Source organism: Adiantum capillus-veneris, chromosome 4, assembly GCF_014529385.1.
Source record: "Adiantum capillus-veneris isolate H3 chromosome 4, ASM1452938v2, whole genome shotgun sequence".
NCBI classification, from domain to species: Eukaryota; Viridiplantae; Streptophyta; class Polypodiopsida; order Polypodiales; family Pteridaceae; genus Adiantum; species Adiantum capillus-veneris.
Window position 1 is genome coordinate 157,089,627 of NC_140934.1, and position 23,191 is coordinate 157,112,817.

A 23,191-nucleotide genomic window follows, 5' to 3' on the forward strand; every position below is an offset into this window, starting at 1 on the left:
ATACTGAACAATCTCGCACTTGGAGACAGATCTCCACACCACTTGTGACTGCTTTCCATCCTGGCTTCATATCCTTGAATGCCAATTGAAGATGAGCAGAAGCTCAACTTCTTCTTGTTGACCACCTTTGCAAACATGTCTGCAGGATTTTCACTTGTATGCACCTTTCCTAGCTTTAGTTGTCCCCCTTCCAAAAGAGTGCGTATGAAGTGATATCTCACCTCAATGTGCTTTGTCCTTGAATGAAAGGCCAAATTCTTTGCAAGATGGATAGCACTTTGGCTATCACTGTACAAGACACAATTGTCCTGTTTGAATCCAAGATCTTCTAAGAATCTCAGAAGCCACATAATTTCTTTGCGTGCCTCCGTCACTCCTACATACTCTGCTTTCGTGGTAGAAAAAGAGACCACTTTTTGCAGCTTTGAAGCCTAGTGTACTGTTGTTGTACCTCTAGCCGTGAAGACATAGCCAGTAGTAGTGCTCCTTCGAGAATCTTCCTCATATGCCATATCTGCATCAGCATTGTTGTTGTCCCTTTTAGATACCTAAGTATCCACTTCACATCTTGCTAGTGTTCTTTACCTAAGTTTTCCATGAACCTACTTACAACTCCCACTGCATGTGCAATTTTTGGCCTTGTCTAGACCATAACATACATAAGAGACTCTACCGCTGCAGCATATGGAACTTTAGACACATAGACTATCTTCTCTTGTGTCTTTGTACATATATCCTTAGTTAGTTTAAAGTGACCAGCCAAAGGTGTAGAAATCATTTTTGCATTTTGCATTGCAAACCTTTCTAGTTGTTAGGGGCCAACCTCCCTAACAGTATTTCAGTACAGTTACACTGTAAAACTGCATATTACACTACACTACTGCATCATATAATACTGAATAACACAATGAATAGATAAGAGAAGGCACTACATTACTCAATGTTCATCAACCCACAAGTGCTTACAACAACCCAACACCGAGAGTAGTGCGACTACATAAGAGAAAAGCTAACTGCCAAACTGCAAAAACAACATCAAGAACTAAGAAGAACCTTTCTACCTTCACATGACCATCTAGTTATAACTTCCAAAGTACTAGTGTTAATACACCCTTAGAGCCCAAAGCTACAAACTTAGTTATTGTCTCTACAGGTAAATATTGAATTGTTACTGAGGCATCAATGCCTGTAACACTTGGCACACTCGGCGGGCAATGTTTGCAAAACATTGTAAGAACCCCAAAAAAACCCTTGACATAAAAAAAACCCTTGACAACCAAAATGAAGTTACTGCTCTTGAACACCTGGTTCTTTAGTTTCTGCCACTGCTCCTGACTGTGCATTGACATCATCATCAGCTTCCACTAATTTAACCTCAATAATTGGGTCTTCTGACATTACCTCATCAATTTTCATCAATGTGTCTTCAAGTTGCTGCTGATCACCTATATCTCCATTCTGTGTAACTCCATCTGATATCCTGTACTTTATCTTGAACTGTACTATGAATATCAACTTCAGCTATAGTATGACCTGCATCATATGTTGCAGTATCCATTTGCACATCCATTTGTACCTGCTGCTGCAACCATGCATATTGCTCCTTTAGCTTAGTATATTGTCTCTCCAAGATTATAATTTCCTCCTTTGTCTCCTCCTCTGCAAAATCTTGATAAGGTTTACTCACAACATCATACATTTTAATCTTAATCTGTTTCCACACCCCATTCATATACTCCATGACTTCATTTTTTATTTTGTTGATATCCCCTAAACTGACATACCAACCATCTACATCTAGCTCTTCATCAGACATGTCTCTAATCTTTTCTTCAATAGGTAGATATTGAGTTGTTACTGAGGCATCAATGCCTGTAACACTTGGCACACCCGGTGGGCAATGTTTGCAAAACATTGTAAGAACCCAAAAAAAAAACACTTGACATAAAAAAAACATGACAACCAAAATGAAGTTACTACTCTTGAACACCTGTTTCTTTAGTTTCTGCCACTGCTCTTGATGGTGCATTGACATCATCATCAGCTTCCATTAATGTAACCTCAATAATTGGGTCTTCTGACATTACCTCAGCAATTTTCATCAATGGGTCTTCAAGTTGCTGCTGATCACCTATATCTCCATTGTGTGTAACTCCATCTGAAATTGTACCCTGTACTTCATCTTGAACTCCCGGGGAGGTCACCTAATAAAAATGTAACCTATCACATGAGTTCAACAGAAGGGTATTTAAAGTTCTTGAAACTTACAGAAATATATATACGGAAGGGCATTACTTTTTTCAAATTTGAAAAAAACTTACAGATTTTAAAAGAAAAGGGTACATTATATTCTTAACAAAATTCACAAATAAGGGGTTTTACAAACATGTCTTGCACGCACGTGATATGGTAGTTTTACACTTAGTGAACCCCCCGAGCTTGAACTGTACTATGAACTTCAACTTCAACTGTAGTATGACCTGCATCATCTATTGCAGTATCCATTTGCACATCCGTTTGTACCTGCTGCTGCAACTGTACATACTGCTCCTTTAGCTCAGTATACCGTCTCTCCAAGATTATAATTTCCTCCTTTGTCTCCTCCTCTCCAAAAGCTTGATAAAGTTTACTCACAACATCATACATTTTAATCTTAATCTGTTCCCACACCCCTTTCATACACTCCATGACTTCATTTTTCATTTTGTCGATATCCCCTAAACTGACATACCAACCATTTACATCTAGCTCTTCATCAAACATGTCTCTAATCTTTTCTTCAACTTTCTTTGCACCTGCAACCCTGCTTAACAAGACCTTGTTTTGCTACTTTCCAATGTAGCATTGACAGTAGACATTTCAGTTAGCTGTGATTGTAGTATCTGAAACCACTCCTCCTTCCACTGAGAAATTTTTACTGAAGTCTTCTCTCTGAAGGACACTACCTGTTTATAGGATTTCAACTCTTGTTGCATGAGTTCTTGACTTTCAGTCAATTCCTGAACTTTTTTGTTCAAAATCTCTATTTCCATGTGAGCCTTTTTGTCCTTTAAAGCTCCCTCTATAATCTATTTCAGTTTAGTATATGCAGACCATCATTCTCTCTGCTCAAAAAGGTAAGATCTAGAGATTGTTGCTCAACATGTTCGATCTTTAACCAGTTTTAGTGCAGTTTGCACTTCATCCAATGACACAATAGAAAAATAAGACTTAGAAATTGTAGGTCTCTCCAGAATTTGATCCCAAAACATTGTTACAGGTTCTTGCTCTGCCAATTTGTCTTTTAATTTTCTGATCTTGAAACCTATTTTAGCAGTTGAAGACATAACAGGTTTGTCAGTCAAATGGAATGCAGTGTCCGTAAATAAGTCTCCAAACTCTTTATCCATTTTATTCTTTACTGCATTCAAAGACTCTTGTTGTGAATAATGTGCAGATAAAAGGTCTTGAACATATGTAGTCATTTACAAAGACCTATGATCAAATTGCAGTTTCTATCTTTTCTCCCTTCTCACAGTATTTCTTGCATCTTTAGACACTTGTGCTAGAATTTGAGACATTCTCCCGTGCAGAATACTTTTGTTATTGACATATTGAAAGATAGCAGCTAGATAAGGCCCAAACTTAGTAGTTCTGTCCTTCCTTTTTAGCTTTGTGTAAATTTCAAACTTTATTCTATCAAATAAGATATTGGCCCACCCTATTTGCCTACCACTCTCAGCTGCCAACAAAATACCATAGTTTTCCCTACTGATGTATTCTAATTTCACGAACAAAAAGACTCTCTCTATAAACCACCTGACCTACTAAAGTTTGACTAAAATCTTCATGCCTGTCTAATAATGCCTTTCCCCTTGAGACTGACCAAAAGCCCTGGACATATCCTTTTCAGTTGCCTTACTGACTTCATTATCATCCACTGTAGAAAGGTCAAACACCTTGGCAACTAACTCTTTAGTCAAGTAGTATTGTTTGAAAACCTATCCATCATTCATCTGCATATGCTTCAAGTAAGCTGAGGCCATCTGGTGATTTCTCCAACTTGCCCAAGGCAATCTTGAAATATAGAGCAAACCAATACTGCGAAGCCATAAATCATTTGCCTCGATGTGCTCTAAATCATACCTGAAATCAAGAAAAGTCTAATAAAAAAATAGATCATCCCTTTCAGGTTGTACCATGCGAGTAGGAGTAACCATTTTTGGCTCATCATTTGAACTTTGGTCTCACACCATTGGACCTTGATAGTGAGTTTTCCTTGCAGATTGCATTAGTGTAGGTGCAACTTCTTTCTCTTCACGTGTATCCAGACTAGTACTCGTGTAGACGAGTTGCAGACTATTGACATTTTCACCCCTTTCGTAAAACGCACAAGCTTGTTGTACACAAGGTGTGATTATGCGTTACCCCTTCACATGCATAACTAGTCACTCTCCCAAATTCATCATTAATAGGATATCCCCCTTGATTCCCGATGATTTGTCCAAAAAAAGGTTTAAGTCGAAATTCATAAATTGGCTTTCCATTTATTTTACCCTCTTGATCAGACACTATGAAAGTATTTGGTCCCACTGACCTGACTATTTGAAATGGCCCTACATACCTGAGTTTGAGTTTGCCTGGCCTCAATCCTAATTTACTATTATAGACCAACACACAATCACCTGAAGAAAAAAATTTGAGCTTGATATTTTTGCTAATCCAAGCTTGTCTTCTTTGTTGAATAATATCTACAACATACTCGCTATGGATTCTTTCCTCTTCCAACCTCAGTAAAGCTCCTTCTGTAAACTGGCTGACTCTTCAGGGGTTAATTTTTCTTGGACTATAACCCTGAGGCTTGGAACCATAAATTCCATGGGTACGACTGCTTCTAACCCATACACCAACTTAAATGGTGTCATGCCAGTAGTCACTTTATATGATGTTCTGAAAGCCCATAGTACTGAGTCCAATTTCTCATCCCAACCTGTCCTGTTTTGATTAACCAGCTTCCTGATAATCCTTACCAAAATCTTATTGTTACTTTTTGCTTGTCCATTGGGCTAGGGATAGTACACTATTGACTTCTTATGTAATTCATATGCAGTTCAATTAATTTATTAATCACCTTGTTGATAAAATATCCTCCCTGATCAGAAACTAGCTCAATGGGACAACCAAACTTGGTCACGATGTTTCTGTACAAAAATTTGGCTACACTTTTTTCTTTATTATCATTCAAATCCACTGCTTCAACCCACTTTGTACAATAGTCAGTTGCAACCAATATATATCTGTTCTATTTAAATCTTGCAGGTGGTTTGATTGGACCAACAAAATCCAACCCCCACTTCTGGAATGGTTCCAAAGGCAAAATAGGTTGTAATGGCATTCTATACACATTCAGTGGCATGCCCTCTCTTTGGCACAACAAAAAGTCCTTACTGAACTCCTGAGCATCCTTAATTACTGTTGGCCACAAAAGTCCTGCTTGAAAATGTCCCCCTGCATTACCTGCATGAGCCTCTGCCAGTAATGCCTTCTGCTCAAACAGGGGAGCACATCTCCTTATCACCTGATCAATTTATCTCTTATATAAGAGTCCTGCAATAACTATAAATGGTTTACTCTTCAATGCCATTCTCTTCCTTTGATCTTTGGTCATTGTATCAGGTAACACCCCTTCATTCAAAAACTAAAACATGTCATCATACCAATCCATTGATTGGTCAGTCACCTGAACTAAAAACGATTCTAAATCAGGTAATTGATTAGGTACACCTGAAGGATCAGTCTCACCTGTTTTCAATCTACTAAGATAGTCAGCCAAAACATGAAGTCTTCCAGGAGTATGTATTACCACATATTCAAATTCTTGCAAAAGCAATATCCATCTGGCCAATCTTCCTGACAAATGTGGTTTGTTCACCAAATAAATAAGTGCTTGATGATCTACATGGATGATTACCCTATTGGCTAAAAGAAAATGTTAAATTTTTGCAATGCGTAGATCATTCCCAAGCATTCCCAAGCAAGTGTTAATACTCAACTTGCATAATAAATTGGTCTAAACCAACGTCTTCTGGTTTCTTGCATCAATGCTGCATCCACTGCCACATGAGATGCATCCACAAAAATATGGAATGGTAATTTCCAATAAGGAACAATTAAAATTGGTGCTACATACCACACATGTGAATCTGCAGCAACTGACATGCATGCATCATGGACATCAGGATTATAGATACACTGTGCACTAACCATATTCAGTCCCTCTGCATGTAGTGCCCTGAAACCTGGTGGTATTACCTTTTTAGCATCCATTTTCATTTTGACTTTCTTCTTACCTCTTTTGATCACAATGGAGTCTGCACCCCATAGCTATTTTACTCTTGCTGCTCTTAACCATGGTCTTCCCAACATTATTGGATAAGAACAAACAGATTCTTCCAACCTTAGTACTACAAAGTTGGCTACAAACTGCAGTCCCCCAACTGAGATCTGCAAATTTCTCAAATTTCCCAAAGGTTGAACCCGTCTTTGGTCTAGCATTTTCACTTGAAAAGGAGCTGGATCTCACTTCAAAAGATTCAAAATTTTTCAAGTTGACTCCAGGAGGATATTAACTCCTGACCCCCCATCCAAGAGTACACTAGGGAAAAACACTTTTTGAATGGAAGCCCCAACTAATGGTACCTTATAATCAACAATTAAAAGTTGAAATTCACAAGCTTCCCCACAAATAGTTTTCTCAGTACATTCCTATTTCCTGATTCTTTCCTGCTACTTCCTTAGTAAGTCTCTTTAACAATTTTTGTGAAAATACAGGTACCAGCCTCAACATTTGCTTCACTGTCATAGCTAATGAAGATGATAACAAAGCTTCATAAAATTCATTACCACCAACCTGTTCTTGCAGTACAATTGTACTATGATTTGAAGTCCTTCTTCTCTAATCATCCAATGATCTTATAACAAAATTCTAATCCTCAGGTGCTACACCTCCTCTCTGAGAGTCCTGCACTTCCTTGAGTGCCCCTTTCCTTACTACCTTTTGCTCTTTCCAGTTCAAACTGTTTGGGTTGTCCATTTCTTCCAAGATGAATTTTTCAACCTTGGCCTTTGCGCTAGTGACCACCATGGCATCAGTACATCCAAAGGGTTCTGGAATATCATCAATCAGGATACAAGCCGCGCAGTCACAATTATAATGCCTAGGTGCTTTTTGAGTCAGGTTGCTCTCTTGCACCTACTGATCAGTCTGTTGTTTCTCTTTGGGAAACTTTGTTTTTTTCTCAATCCATTCTTCGTTAGTCCATGCTTCTTTAGTCCACTCTTTCAAAATCACTAAATTCACCCGACTTGGAGGTCTCTGTTGCTATTGTGGTGGAAGTGGCTGATTTTGTTATGGAGGTTGATTATTATTGTTATTCTGATAATAAGGATTCCCGTATCATTTTGATGTCTACACCAGAGTTCACAATCAGGTCCTTGCCTGTGTCCCATGACCCCACAATAATTACATGGTGGCTGTTGCATATTGTTTTGATTCCTATTTTGATATCCCCAATTATTGGGATTTTGGAACCTTCTTTGAGGTGCAGGTCCCTGATATCTCCTGTTAGCACCCTGAGGAGCTACCACATTTGCAGCTGCCTCCCTCATTTTCTGAGTAATAGACTCAAGTCTTCTTCCTCTAAAATCTGGGTTATAATGAGAGTTTTCATATTTGTGACCAAACCTTTGACAAACGTGGAAATATGGTTTTGCTGACATTCCAAATTGATTCATTCCAATTGTCTGCAATTTCATTTGAGTTATTTTGCTAACTGAATCTGCAGTTACTGCTTCCTTTCCCTGCTTCCTTTCATTCTTATGCTTACCCTTATCTTTCTTTAGCTTCTTCTTTTCTTCCTTCTTTTTCTTATTCTTCTTCTTTTCTGGCCAATCTTCCTCCTCATCACTATAAGTGTCAACTTCAGTATCCTGATCTGAATCATCAGTATCTGACTCTGAGTCTAAGTTCTCAGTTTTTTTCTTCTTCTTCTCCTTAAGTTCTACTCTTGTAGCTGCTTCCACCAAATCAGTAAAATCCTCTGCATTTGCTAATGGGGGTGTCCCTGCTACTGCACTTCTGAACTCCTTTTTGAGTCCCTTACAAAAATAATCTCCCAATTGCTCCCTGAACCTTAATAGAAATCTCTACCTCAAATCATTATAATCAACAAAAGTTGCCATGCCATACTGCAAGAACCAATCCATGGCCTTACCTTGTAGTGTTGTTGCAAAGTGCTCTTTTTTCACTACATCCGAATGTAACACCTCATAACCACTTGAAGACCACCTTGTTTGAAACTGACCAACATGGCTATCAACATCTTGGGACTTTTTCCCGCTCAACTTTGCCGCGTCCACTTTGGGATTTGGTGCAGCCATTGGAGGTATCGAAAGTGTCTTGAGTACTCTTACCAGGAGTGGATTAAAAATTAAAGTATATGTTCCTACTGGTACAAACTGCAATTGTCTTCTTGCCCTTAAGATTGTCCGAGTGAGCAGTACATTAACCAATTGTCCCAAAAGTGGGTCTGCTGTGGATGGAGTTGCTTGTTGGCCTCCTTGGTTTGCAGGCGGGGTCTCCTGCAGCCTGTGTTCAGGTTCTTGCAGCTCAGTCCCTACCCCAACAGTTTCTTCCCCTGTAGAATTCCCCCTTAATGGTTCTTCCTGGTCATCACTACTTGACTCTTCTTCTGTCTTCCTCTTGCAGCAAACTCTCTCCTCAGTCTAAACCTTGTACCATATGATTGTTATGGTAACATGGTTTCTTCTTTTCTGCCTTAAATACACCTTCCTTTCATACAGATTGTAACATGAAGGTAAATTGCATGACCCAAAAGGTAAAAATGGAGTGACCACCTTGTCAGCTATTGCAATTTTGACTTCCCCTGGTAGATTTGGGAATAATTTCTCCAAGAATTTGGTTGCATATTCCTCATACTCTTCTTGCGGGGTTATCCAATTTGAGAATTCCCTCAGGTGGTCTATGTCCACTTGCATGTCAGTTCCCTAATTTATTCCTGACTCCCATATGGTTCAGGCTGAACTCGAACTGAAAGCAGGATCGCCAAAGTGTTAGGGGCCAACCGCCTAACAGTATTTCAATATAATTACACAGTAAAACTGCATATCACACTACACTACTGCATCAAAGAATACTAAATTACACAATGAACAGATAAGACAAGGCACTGCATTACTTAATGTTCATCAACCCACAAGTGCTTACAACAACCCAGCACCGAGAGTAGTGCGAATACATAAGAGAAAATCTAATTCTTGAACTGCAAAAACAACGTCAAGAACTAAGAAGAACCTCTCTACCTTCACATGACCGTCTAGTTACAACTTCCAAAGTACTGGTGTAAATACACCCTTAGAGCACAAAGCTACAACCTTAGTTACTGTCTCTACAGGTAAATACTACACTGTTACTGAGGCATCAATGCCTGTAACACTAGTACCTTCTTGATGTAATCCTCTTGAGATAGCTTTATTGTCTTCTTTGTCCTTTCTCTTGATATCTTCATACCAAGTATCCTCTTTGCAGCACCTAAATCTTTCACTGAAAAAGATTTAGACAACTCCTCTTTTAATTATTTGATGTCCTGCATGTTAGCACTTGCAATCAGCATGTCATCAACATACAACAGTAGGATGATGAACTTTCCATCTCCCAAATTCTTTGTGTAGACGCAATGATCTGAGTTGCATCTTTTGAATCCATGATCCAGCATCCATTGCTCGCACTTCAAGTACCATTGTCTTGATGCTTGCTTTAAACCATACAAGCTCTTCTTTAATTTGCAAACCATTTTCTCCTTAACCCCTTACTTCATACCCCTTTGGTTGGAGCATGTCAATTTCCTCCTCTAAGTCACCGTGAGGGAATGCCGTATTTACATCTAGTTTGCTCGAGATTTTAATCATGAACAACCACAAGATTAATTGAATTTATTTTTACAACAAGAGAAAATATTTCATTGAAGTCAATACCTTTCTTTTGAGAAAACCCTTTTACCACAAGCCTAGATTTGGACCTTTTCTTCTGTAGAGGGCCAATACTTTTTGACAATTTGTACACAATTCCGGGTTAATTGGGATATACATGGGCATGCTAGAAGCATTTTCATTTTAAATTATTGCACATGTATGCCTATTTAGCATGATTTGATGTTGCTACATATAAATGATTAAATAGAATTTGAAAACATTTGTTGATGTTTACATTGAAATTTGAATGCTATGATTAGTTCTTTTAAGATAAGCTCATAAGTTTTTGACCTAGTTTAGCCGTATTTGTCTGAAAAGAGATAGAAAGCTTACTAGCTCGAGAAAGTTTCAAGGTTAGTACTACTCTTGAGTTCAGTCTTAGCCGAAGTAAGTCTTTGGAGCTTGTGAGTTTACCCTAATTTGTGTTAATGCATGCTAGTCGGTCGAGACTGTAAAATCCTAGTTAGATTTTGAGCTTGCCTCTGAGGAAAGCGAAAAGCGTACACAAGTTTTAGTGTAAGTATCGAGAAAAGCTTTAAATTTTGACTTAAAATCCGGGAGAGATAGTAAGATTCGAGAGAATAGGGGGAGAGAAGATCTGAGCTCAAGGCTCATTGCCATCTATACCTTTTTGGATCTCGAGGATTGCTTGTACAATATCAAAACCTTTTTACAGGTGGGAACAAGGTCTTAAAAGACCACTGGAAAAAAATAAAATAAAAATTATTTTTTAACGATGTTGGTTGCCTGCTCTGAACCGCCACACAAAGAGTGAGAGAGGGCATGTAGGCCACAGAGAAAGGGAGAGAGACGTCGACGGGGGTGCTTTGGGAGGTCCCGAGCGTGATGAAGGGAGACTTAGAGAGAGACTGACGCTGAGGAGAGGTGTTGCAGGTCAGGACGAGGGCGAGGCTGTGCCAGGGTGGTGAGCATGAACAGTTAGAGAGGAGAGAAGCATGTGTGCAGGGAGAGAATGTGACAGAGAGGAAGAGCAGGTCGAGGTGTGTGTGTGTGTCTGTGCGCGAATGAAGTCGCCAGGGCATAGTTTGAGAGAGAGAAAGAGAGAAAGCGTGACCAGGGAGCACCAAGATGGGGAGCGAGGGCTGCAGTATGCAGGCCGTGAGAAGGTGAGAGCATAAGAGAGCCTGAGAGGGTAGTGAGAGAGGCCACGCCGTTGTGGGCAAGGTACGAGTATTGAGAGAGAGTCGGTGCTGACCTGTAGCAAGCCGAGAGGGCAAGAGGGGAGCACACTATTTGCAGCAAGGCCATGAGCAGGAGCCGACAGAGGGAGAGAGAGAGAGAGAGAGAGAGAGAGAGAGAGAGAGACTATGGATGAAGCCAGAGAGAGGGACTGATCAGGAGAGTAGGAGGGTATTCGTTGAACACCATGCATGAAAGGGGATGCAGGCCCTGCGGGCTGAGAACCAAGGCATGGCCGAGAGCTACAGGGTTGTTCAGTGCAGGCTGAGAGCAAACAAAGGCTGCAAGGGTGGCAAAACGAGAGGAGATTCCGAGGGAGAAAAGGCCGTTTTGTTGCCATGACGAGTGAAGGACGATGAGGAGATGCCAAAAAGGGGGGGCTGTTTTGCGAAGCAAGCGTGAGAAGGCTCAGATTAATGAGGGCAAGGGGGGGCGCCATGAAGCAATTAGAGGGGCCGAGTGCAGTAATTGGGATCCGCCAGGAGGTAGTTAGGAGAGTAGAGTGAGAGAATCGAGGTGACCAAGGGGGACTTCCCATGGGTGCGCATGACGAGGATGGCGATTCCCTGTGTGGAGAGAGAGAGAGAGAGAGGCTGCCTCCTTGACTGTTTGTAAGTAGATAAAGATAGAGAAAGCGTGACCAGGTTCGCAAGCCTGAGAGGGTAGAGAGAGAGTAGAATCTGAAAGAAGTAGAGAAAGAGAGTAAACCTGAAGCGTAGAGATTAGAGAGAGAAGATGACTGTTGCTTTAGCGCTATTACAGGAGAGGGTACGTTAGTGTTGATTGCCTGTGTGTATACTGAGAGTTAGAGAGCAGACGGTAGTGGTTTCTCCTTTGAATTAACAAGGAGCTTTGGACGACTTACCATATGGCAAAAAATATATAATTGTTAGATATATTACTAGTTTCAATACACACATCTAGCAAAAGTGCAAACTAGTAAGCGTGAGAATACTCCTAGATGCTTCAAGTAGTAATTTTCTTACCATATAGTAAGTTGAGTAGCTATATGGTAAGATAATTGCTAGATGAATCAAGAGAGCAATCTCACTTACTAGTTTGAGATGTGTTATGAAACTAGCAATATATCTAGCAACTCAAATATATGAAATAGTAATTCATCTAGTAACTTCAAAGCAAGTAGTAGTAATCCATGTGGCAACTACAATATCCAACTACTAAGTCAATTAGTAAATAATTGCTAGATGAATCAAGAGAATTCAAGATCACTTGTCAATTTCATACATGAAGTTAATTGAGAGTGCTCATCTAAACATAAAGCATATTAGTTATTTGACCTCAAGCTAATACACATTGAAAATCAACAACCATTGAGAATGTCCATTTAGATACATTACTTAATCATCATTACACAAATGAACGTCTTTTAAAGTTAAAACACCAAGCTTTGAAAAATCGATATGCACTACTCCTTCAACTAAGAGCCATGCCACTAAGTCCTCACACATTGTTGAGGAAGTAGTGTCATTCACTTTCCTACCAAAGAATGAATGTGTCTTCTTCAAAGCACAGTAAGTGGGCTTGATCAATTGGTAGATCTCTTCCACTTTTTGAGTATGAAGCCACTTCATTAGAATGACTTCTTTGTCTCTAGTAGACAATGTTCTTGCCTACAAGAAAAAATGATGCAAGTGTAAGATTCTAAAATGCTATATCTTTCTCATGTGTAAAAAAGTAATGCAAGCAAGACTTCATATGATCTAAAACACACCTTGATTTCCATAAGAGACTTCTCTCCACCATCTTCTCTTAAGGACTCCTATACCATTGAAGTAATAAAGTTATTTATAAGCAATCAAAGACTATTCTTAAATGAAATCCTAAGTAATTACCTTTTTCTTATGTTTTGCCTCCTTGGAAGCTTTGTCTTTTTCTTCTAACAAATCTTTTAGCTTACTTGTAACCTTTTAAAATAAAAATGACTCAATAACTTAAAATGCTAAGAAGAGTATCACACTAACTCTAAGTAAGATAATGAGAAAATTAAGTATACCTTTCTCTTTCGATTGCTTTTCCTAGAGCTCGCATCCATATCATCCGCAGCACAAGACTCGCTTAAACTTTTATCCTTCATTTTCTCACGAATAAAAATCAATAAAGACACTACATAACTAAAATATAGCATGAATCTCATCAACAGATAAGGTTTTTACAATCAAACCTTTTTCGTCACATTATCACCATTGCCACCCCCCTCATGATCTATATGTGTCTCTTTTCCTTGTAATGAGACTTTTGAGCTTTCATCTCTTATAAAATGTTGATACTCCTATACAATTGTAAAGAAAACATGATCTTCATAAAGAGAGAGAGAGAGAGAGAGAGAGAGAGAGAGAGAGAGAGAGAGAGAGATTGATTAACAAACCTCATAAGCACTTTTTGGATCATCCTCTTCCATCCATGACATATCAGGAATGTACACATCCTCATCTTTCTACATTCACAAAAAAGAAACATAAATAAAGTAAACTTATTACTACCTCATAGAGAGCATAAATAATTTAAATGTCATAGCACAAAAGAACCTACACGATTTGATATATCATCAGCTTTATGATCGACAACAAACTTCGTCACTTGCTCATCAACATGAGAACTCTCAATCTGAAAGAAGTTTAATGTGAATAACATATAACAAATCAAATAAAACCCCTGTCATAAAAGAATATGTACTCACTGTTGCATGAAGCTCTCCTTCTTGATCATCTTTCTCATCCTTGTGCTCAATCGTTATATTATCATCATCCATACATAAGACCTATAATTCTAAATATTATTAAACAAACTTGCAAAGATGTCAAAACAAATATAGGCTCAACATAAATTACTGTACCATGGAGTTGGTTGAGCAAAGTGTCTCTTGGCTTGTCTTCTTTTTGCTCCACTTACGTTTTGCCGCTAATGACTTGATACACCATGTGTATAAATCTTCCTCCTTCCATGGATAAGACACACCATCTATTGTGATGGCCTTGAGCGTTGCTATATTCTCTTTAATGATCCTCAAAACTACATTCTTTCGCTCATTGTTGTTACGAAGATTGCCAATGGCTTCTCCTTTAGCAAACCACTTTCTCACCTCTCCATAATTGACATATAATACTCTATATTGCTCAGGATGCTGTTTTAAGAGAAAATCTCGACCATACAACTTATTTTTCTCTCTCAATTTTGGTGGTGGTGGCCTAAAAATCTGATCATACACAACAGGATCATATCTAGGTAGATCACTGATTGCAGCGATGCTAGAGGGATCCGAAGTTACCCTCTTATTTCCAGAATAATTTGCTCTCCACACATTGAGAGTTTTAATAGCCTCTTCACTAGATCCTCCTAGTAGCTGCTGTAACAATGATTGTGGGCAACTCATACTTGCCCTGACAAAGTAACAAAATCATATTTACGATACAATATTTATAAATTTAAATCAAATAACTGAAACAAAACAACATAAAATCAATTTTAAAGAGTTTTCAATCAAAATTCTTACACATCACAAAAGAGAGAAAGTTTTTGTGTAGAATCAACTTTAAAGAGAGTCCTGAATAAAATAGTAGATACAAATGCTTATACATCATGGAGATCGCCACATAATAGGTATCCATTGTTCAAGCACACCAGGTTTTGTAACTTTTTTTTGTCTTATCACAGTCCAATTTTTTATTAGAATATGACAGCTATCCCAACTTCTCCAATGATCTTCTTCGGTGTGAATAGTCCACGTATTTCTTGGATGTACATCAGGCTTCAAGGCAAGTCTTGCCAATTTTTCCTCAGGATTTGATTCCCTTACCACAGCATGTTGAAAGACTTTTTCAAGTCCACTATTCATAGAAACTCTCACTATATCTTGTTCCTCTAACCATAAAGGAACATTCCCACATTGTCCTTCCATAAGCAATCTATCTCTGTGCTTCAAGTCCTTTACTTCATAGGCAATGAGCTTTTGGCTTTTAGGTAGTGACATTGGTATAAATTTATGAAGAAGAGAGTAAATAGGTTGGATACAATCCCATGTAAAGGGCATTGGTGTCTTCTCAAGGACACTCATTCCTATGATTGCATCAATGAGTAACCTTTTAGAGTCATCATCACCTACGATGCATTGTCTGTAGTATCTTCCTCCAAAGAAAAGCATAGACTTCCCATTGAACTGCATTGAGAAAAGAGAGGTGATACAAGCCTTCCAATGTCCGCGTTTATCTGACATACTATTTGTATCCTCAGCTCTCACTACCACATGGGAGCCAACTTTATATATTTCTCCTCTATACATTACCTTTTCGTATATCTTTAAATCTACAATTGGAAAGCTCTCTTTCATATTCCAAAACCTCTTTAAAAACATGGACTCCTCAATTGATGGCTCTCGATAGATGCATCTTTTCCTTGATATACAAATTCCCTTCAAAAGAAGACAATCAATACAAGGTGCACTATGGCCATATTTCAAGAGAGCATTCCACAGGGATCTTGCCTTGGCCACCGATGAAACAACTAAGAGCCCATCCATATGATGTGCAGAACACTCATGCAATTGGCCTTCATTACATGGGACATTGCTGAGTCCACTCATTGAGGAATGTAGATCTCTCAAGAATCTTTGATCAGGTAAGAGACCATCGTCGTCAGAGCGGACAGATTGAAAAGCTTTAGTGAAAAACTTCCTCAAATAGAATTGGACGAATGATGCCTCATCGCTGAGATTATTGGTCTTGATGGTGCTATAGATCTTCACAAGACGCTCGAATATGTAGCACCAATAACGATCATGTAGCCCATGCCGAATTATATCGTCAAGAAGCTCACCATTACCTACAATCAAAATGGAAATAAATAGTTATGCTCACACACATAGCAAAACCAAGTAACTCTCAAAAATGAGAGAAATATATATACCGGCGATATGCTCTAAAGGCGATGAATTAGCCCCAAATGCCTCTTCCCTTCGAACTCTCCAAGATTGCAGTAGTATCTTCATAATTCTAATATCCTCCATGGACCAACCATGATCTCTACTGTAGTTATAAAAGCTATGAGCTATATCTACCAAGAGAGTTCCCAAAACATGCATTTATGGCGAAATACCATTTACAGTTTTTAGGATATATGGAAGGCACCATTGAATAAACTTTTGATTCTCTTCAGCTTTGAAGCACTCAAAGTAGTTACTGGGAGAGTTTGGCCACCTTCCGTAGCGGATAGTGTTGGGCACATCCTTTGTAAGTGAAGACACTGCTGAATCTATCTCTTTCTTAAGAGCGTTGTTAGCGCTTTCAAATAACTGAGCAATATATTTCTTGAAGATGTTTAATGCTAAAGTGTGCATAACATCATACACACAATCAAGAGATATATCAAATCCATATAAGTCAGAGAGCCTCCAAAGTATGGACTTTCCTGATAGGCCTGCTTGTTTCCATGCAGCTTCCTTCTCTGCTTGTGTGTAGCAATGCTTGGCCTCTTCTAAGGCAGATTTCATCTCCTCAAATGTTCGTTGTGGTGGTGGATATCTTGCCTGGTAGCGATTTCCATCATAGACATATCGTCCATCAGGCCTGGTGGCATCTCTTACCAAAGTTGCCTGAGCTTTATCACGACGACAAAACTCTTGTCCTCCATTCTTGAGTAGACCTATTTTGCACTGAGCCGGATGGTCGCCGGTAACCATCATGAGCAGTGCACGTATCTTGCAAGACTTGGAAAACCCTTGTGGATTGTCGAAAATCCTGTCTAGTGGATACTCATATAATACATCTATCCCATCCAAAAATAAGCTTTCAAGTTCATCCACCAATGGAGTTAGAAATGTTCCAAATACATCTCCTGAACTTTTTATAATCTTTTTGCAATTTTGCGGAATAAACAAAACTGGTAAAACATCTATGGAAGAACTACATCCAACATTAAGCAGCGATATTTCCACAACACCACAGCTCTTTTGGGTTGTCTTTGACGTTTGAAAGCCGTCCCAATGTAGTAAAATTGCTATATTGCGAGGATCACCCTAACCAAATGATGACATATATTACACATAAGCAGAATGCAAAAGGAACCTCTAAAAGAGAAGTCAAACTCACCACTTCAATTCTCTTGCGACATTTGATGTCCTGGAAGCACTCAATGCAGATAAAGTTATATACTTCATTCGCAACATCCCATCCGGTTTGTAGTGCTGGATGGCGTTTAAAGACTGGAAATGTAGTGTAGCACTTTTTACATGCTGAATTTGAGCAAACCACAGGCAGTTCATATGATGTACTTGGATTCCAGAAGTCCTTCACTTCTTGAAACTTTGTTCCATCCCAAAAATCTATGATCCTCTGTTCATTGTTGAGTGCAGATGCGTTGTCCCATCTATGTTTGTGATGCCATAGATTTAGCAACTCATGACAGTAGGTACTACTCTTCGTCAGAAGCTGTAACTGAGGACCGTTCGGAATATAATCAAAAGAAAGCATAGACTTTCTTGTCTTTTCGCAAATCGGACACTTCTCACAACACTTGGAGCAATCCCTCTTAAACTTTCTAGAAGTGGATCCAGCATTGCATACACATCTTGGAATTTATCCTCTATGCTTGGTTGAAGAAGCTGTGGTGGATGTTTTACTCCTAGATTTCCTATGCAGATACGATAGCGCCGAGCATTAACCATTCCAAGTCCTTTAAGCATGGTTTGCATTTGATCCCAACATGCTGGAACTTGAATACCCCCAAGGTCACCATCCCATGTAGATGGAAGTTGGACTAGCATTTTAGCCAGACTTCTTTTGAAAGAATTGTGAGTGACTCTTGGCCCCCCAAAGTCGCCAAAGAGCAAGCGTAACATTTTATCTTGAACACCAATTGGTAGTCGATGCTCATCCCACAAACTTTGAAGCTCTACTACTCTCTCCACTAACTCCATAAACAAAGTAGAGGACTCATCCTCCTGACTCTCATGGATGTCTATGTTATCCTCATCATTAACTAGCTCCTCCTCACAAGGTAGCTCCAAAGAGGTAAGAGTGGCTCCTTCGTCTGGTTGGGCATTAGATATAAGATCCATGTCACCAACTTCAGATAGATTTGATAGGCCAAAAGTTTTTTTAAAGCTCTCATATTTGCGTATGAGATCTTGATGTCGATAGTAAGTAGACAAGTGCACTTGACGACCTCCTCCACAATACAATGTGCAAGTGCATTGGATGCTCCGATCAAGCTTCTCAACACTCCTTGATTCTCTCTCAATTTGGGAAGAGGATGCCTCTAGAGTTGAAGGCGTTGCTTCGATGATGGGAACATGATGCAATGGAGCTGTATCATGAGAGATGGGCTCCGATTGGACTCTTCTTCTTTTATTTATTGAGGGATGAAGCTTTCCTAGGGAGTCTTGTTGTCGATGTTGATAAAAAGTCCTCTTGGTCACCAAAGCCCAACCACTAGAAGAATGTCTACATAAATAATTGCAAGAGCACTTCCAAGACAAAGTCAAACTCATAGCTGTTAAAAAAAACAGATTGACACACAAAAATAGAGAGTTGATAAGGGTAACACTACGAGAAAACTAAAATCAATTAAAGTCCTCCATTGTAACCAAGGGATACAAAAAGCATGGTTCACCCCCAGGAAAGAGTGGTGGAAGAACACATGTAACAATTTTTCTTGCAGGTAAGAGGCTCAACAAAAGGTAGAATCTATATTGCAGAACATCGTGAGAAATACTTTGGGTTCCAAGATAGGAAATCTTGTAGTAATCTACAAGCTAGAGACAAATATTTCTTCACTAATAGCATTCCTAAATTTAAATACCAAGCAGTAGTGTCATCAATATAGATAGTTAGATACCTTGGCTTTACCAAAAAATGTACTATGCACGTAGATAGCTAAGGATTAGTGTGTGGGATTAAGGGATATGTGGGATATTGAGTCCAATTTTCATAAGCACAATTGCACAGCCGAGTGTGACAGGTGTTACAATGGCCATCCACGTTTTCTAAACTTTTAGCTTTGCCATTATATTTTGAGTTAAACATGCTAGAGATTTTTAGTAGCGAGAAGTTTTGATCGAAACCAGGGAACTAAAAGGTCATGTTGTTTGAAGTACACATTATCCAAGGAGAGTCGATGCAAATGAAAGCAAAGTTCAATCCCTTGTCTATGTCCTCGTGCTGTAGTTTCTTCATATCTTGTAGTTCCCTATCTTTTAAATGTTGAATACACTTGAATTCTTGAACATGTTGAACCTAGAAGACGAATTAAAGGATCTTTTTCTCGAAAAAAAATGCTTTGAAATGAAATGCCTTGAAAATGCAATGCTTTGAAATGAAAAGCTTTACTTGTTGATAAGCGAACGAATTACGCCAGGCGCTACTCGGAAAGCCCTGAAGAAGAGGTTCTCGGAAAGCCCTGAAGAGGAGGTTCGAGAGACTCTGTCACAGAAATTAAAGAGCAAGCCTCAATATATATATTATGCTTTGAGCAAGTTGAGTCACTTTCACATTTTGATTATTAATATTCTGCAAGCTCAGTGTACTACTGATTCCAGACGAGGCCACTCAGAGAAGCAATTAGAGGGGGCGAAGTCCTGAGTTGAAGAGGAAGCCATAGAGAGAAGCTAGGAGTGATCAAAGAGGGATCAGGAGAAAGAGAGAGAGATATGTGTCCGAGAGCTCGAGGGCCAGCTAGGTGTTGAGAAAGAAAGTTATCTGACGAGCTACAGAGAGGGCTCCAAATTAATGTCAGGCTGGGCGAGCAATAGGCGACACAAAAGAATCCCATGTATAGGAGGTCGAGCTCAGGATTAGCGTCTGCAAAGATAAAGGCCTACAGAGGACCGGCCTGGGTACGGTGGGCATCTGCTCGGACTGATCAAGCTCAGAGAGCGTGCATCGGAGAAGGATAGAGGTGGGAAACACAGGGGAGGCGAGCTATGAATTGAGAGCCATTAGTGGTGACAAGTGTGCCAGAGTCTACAAAAGGAGTGCATGATACTAGAGATAGGATGGCTGCCCATTGCAAAGGAGTTGGTTGAGGTGTTGAGGATTTCCAAGGAGAGCTAGTGCTGCAGAGGGACAGCTGCAAGAGCCAAGAGCAAGGGGTTTGTGTGTGCACAGTGAAGGGATCTGACGACGGATAAAAAACACTGCTGAGTATACCTGCTAAATCGAACTCGAAGGCCAGCTGGACGTGCTAAATCTGAATTTGAAGGCTGGAAACGGCAGCGCGCGCAGACGTATATACTGCAACATGCGGTCTTCAATACCCTCCACACCAATGCCAGCTAGTCAGGACATCGAATAGCTTCAAATTCAGAAGCCCTGCAGTGGCATTGAGAAGCAGGCTGGCCTGCAGAGCGCAGCAGCAACAGATAAAAGTCGACGTGCAGTAGGCCTCGATTGTGAGCAGCAAGGCTAGGGAATGAACGCGATATTCAGCAAGGGCATGCTAGCGCGCGAGTTCGGGGAGCAGGCTAGAGCTAGGCGAGCTCGATATTCGGCGCCATGGCTGAGTTTAGCAGGCGTATAATTTCCCGCCTGGATGACAGCTGGAGATAGGATAGAGAGAGAAATGAAATGAAATGGTATATTAAAAGACTTATGACCTATGACTCTTGATGCTTCCTACTCGTATATTGGTGGCTTCTCAAGTTTATTGGAGAGAATCTAATAAGATCCCTTACCTAAAGTAAAATCCTCCACCACCAAAATCTCAAACAGTGTGGCAAATTCGAACCTGGGAGCTAGCCGACTCTAGAGAGCATTTCGCATAAGCCATGCCGACGAACATCCATGTTGTCGACAACTCAACAACCAACGTTAAAAAAATAATAAAGGCCCCCCTTTCTCTGTCACGCGCTCGCTTCCTAGCCTGCTGCTCATGCCACCCCCTCCTCCGGTGTTAACAATTGTTCGTGACTCCGGCTCAGTTGTCAGCAAAACTGACCATGCGCCATCATCTGCGCCAAGCCTTGCCCCATCCCTCCTCCTACCTCGCATGCCCGACTTTTCTTCTGGTATTCGACTTTCGGTTTGAGGGTATCTTGGGTAGATACCCACTAATAAAACAATTTGCAAAATCGTGACGACATACTGGTAAGTGCCAAAAGAAATTCATTTGCTGGAATATTCCGTAGAATCCCTACTTCGTTACTTTCTGCCAACACAGACGCATAGCATGCCTTCCCTTGCCCTTGCAAATCTAACGTAGAGAGAGAGAGAGAGAGAGAGAGAGAGAGAGAGAGAGAGAGAGAGAGAGAGAGAGAGAGAGAGAGAGGTCTCCAATAATATTTTCTAGACAACCCAAACATGGAGGGGAATAGAATGATGAGGTCTTGAAAGTTTATTCTAGTATATCGCTAAAAGCCTCTGCTAAGAAGAAGGATCTGTACAAAGTTAGTAGGATACACTAATAAAATTAGTGGGTTACTGAAGCACGACACATATTGAGCATCCTCGAGGTCAATATGTATGCAACGTGACAGCTGCTTGCCAAAGTACTCAATTAAATGATGTTGATTGTCATAATAATCAATATCTAATTGATCTCCTAAATGATTTCCACATGTTAAACTGATCATTTATAATGGGGAATTGCTAAGGGAGAAAAAGCTAGATTATTGGTTAAGCTAGCAGACCAGCCACAATAGGGATCTAAAGGAGGGTAAATAGGGATCCAAAAGGGGGGACCATCTGCAAAGGAGCAATGTGCACCAATGGGCTTCAAAGACCCTAAGGTTCAGCCCATTAAGACTTCAAAATGCTAAGGTTCCAAAATTCAAAGGTTCTGTCCGAAGGTCAAAAGTCTTGAAGAATACAATGGACTCAGCTCTTCTTACAACATCTGATGGAAATGCACTGAGTGACTGGATTATAGACTCAGGGGCATCACTTCATGTGTCTCCAAACAAGGAGTGGTTTACCTCTTATGTGACCACTAAAGATCATGTTCGGCTAGGCAATGGGTAGACATGTGAGATCTTAGGTGTTGGAGATGTTCAATTGAAGTTTCAGAATGGCTCTTCTTTCACGTTGAAGAATGTGAGACATGTTCCCGCAATTACAAAGAGCTTGATCAGCACAGGTTTACTTGATGATGCTGGCTACGTCACCACTTTTGGACAGAACATGTGGAAGATATCCAAGGGATTTAAGCAAGAACAAGGCAAAAACTTTGATGAAGTCTTCTCTCCAGTGGTCAAGATGACTACATTGAGATGCTTTCTTGCATTGGTTGCCATATTAGATTTGGTGTTGCACCAAATGGATGTCAAGACAGCGTTCTTGCATGGTGATTTAGATGTGGAAATTTACATGCAGCAGCCAGAAGGGTTTGTTGAGAAAGGCAAGGAAGATTGGGTATGCCAGTTGTTAAAGAGTCTTTATGGCTTAAAACAATCACCGAGGGCATGGTACCATAAATTCCACAAGTTTATGCTTTCTCAAGGCTACAAACGTAGTGAGTGCGATCACTGTCTATATACAAAGAACGCTAAGGATGACAGTTGGTTGATCCTTATTTTGTATGTGGATGACATGTTGATTGCTGGCAAGCACTTGGAAGAAATTTCAACTTTGAAGTCAAAGATGGCAAAATCGTTTGACATGAAAGACATGGGTGAGGCAAGTCATATACTTGGTATGCGCATTGAGAGAGACAGATCAAAGAAGTTGATTTGGTTATCTCAAACAGAGTATATTGACAAGGTTTTGCAACATTTCAATATGGAGAAGGGAAAGGCATTGAGTGTTCCATTGCCACCATATGTGAAACTTAGCAAACAAGATTGTCCTGTGTCTGAGGAAGAACAGGCTGAAATGGATAAGATTCCATATGCGTCTGCAGTGGGTAGTTTGATGTATGCAATGATTGCTACTCGCCCATACATTGCATTTGCACTGGGAGTAGTAAGTCGATACATGTCAAACCCAGGCAAGAAACATTGGGAGGCAGTGAAAGGAAT

The 23,191-nt window shown here is 39.9% G+C and overlaps 1 protein-coding gene across 1 annotated transcript; it reads right to left on the reverse strand.

Annotated features, from left to right (window-relative positions):
• Nucleotides 1-12,564: 12,564 nt before the first annotated feature.
• On the reverse strand, nucleotides 12,565-19,557 carry LOC147460201 (uncharacterized). The gene is made up of 13 exons (XM_086511292.1): nucleotides 17,331-19,557; nucleotides 16,536-17,257; nucleotides 16,150-16,268; nucleotides 15,114-16,065; nucleotides 14,084-14,627; nucleotides 13,928-14,008; nucleotides 13,780-13,854; nucleotides 13,616-13,684; nucleotides 13,412-13,519; nucleotides 13,244-13,318; nucleotides 13,083-13,154; nucleotides 12,962-13,009; nucleotides 12,565-12,860 (listed from the first exon to the last, which is right to left on the reverse strand). The coding sequence occupies exons 1-13, from the start codon at nucleotides 17,709-17,711 to the stop codon at nucleotides 12,588-12,590; spliced, it is 3,519 nt and encodes a 1,172-aa protein (XP_086367418.1). The 5' UTR covers nucleotides 17,712-19,557; the 3' UTR covers nucleotides 12,565-12,587.
• Nucleotides 19,558-23,191: the final 3,634 nt, after the last annotated feature.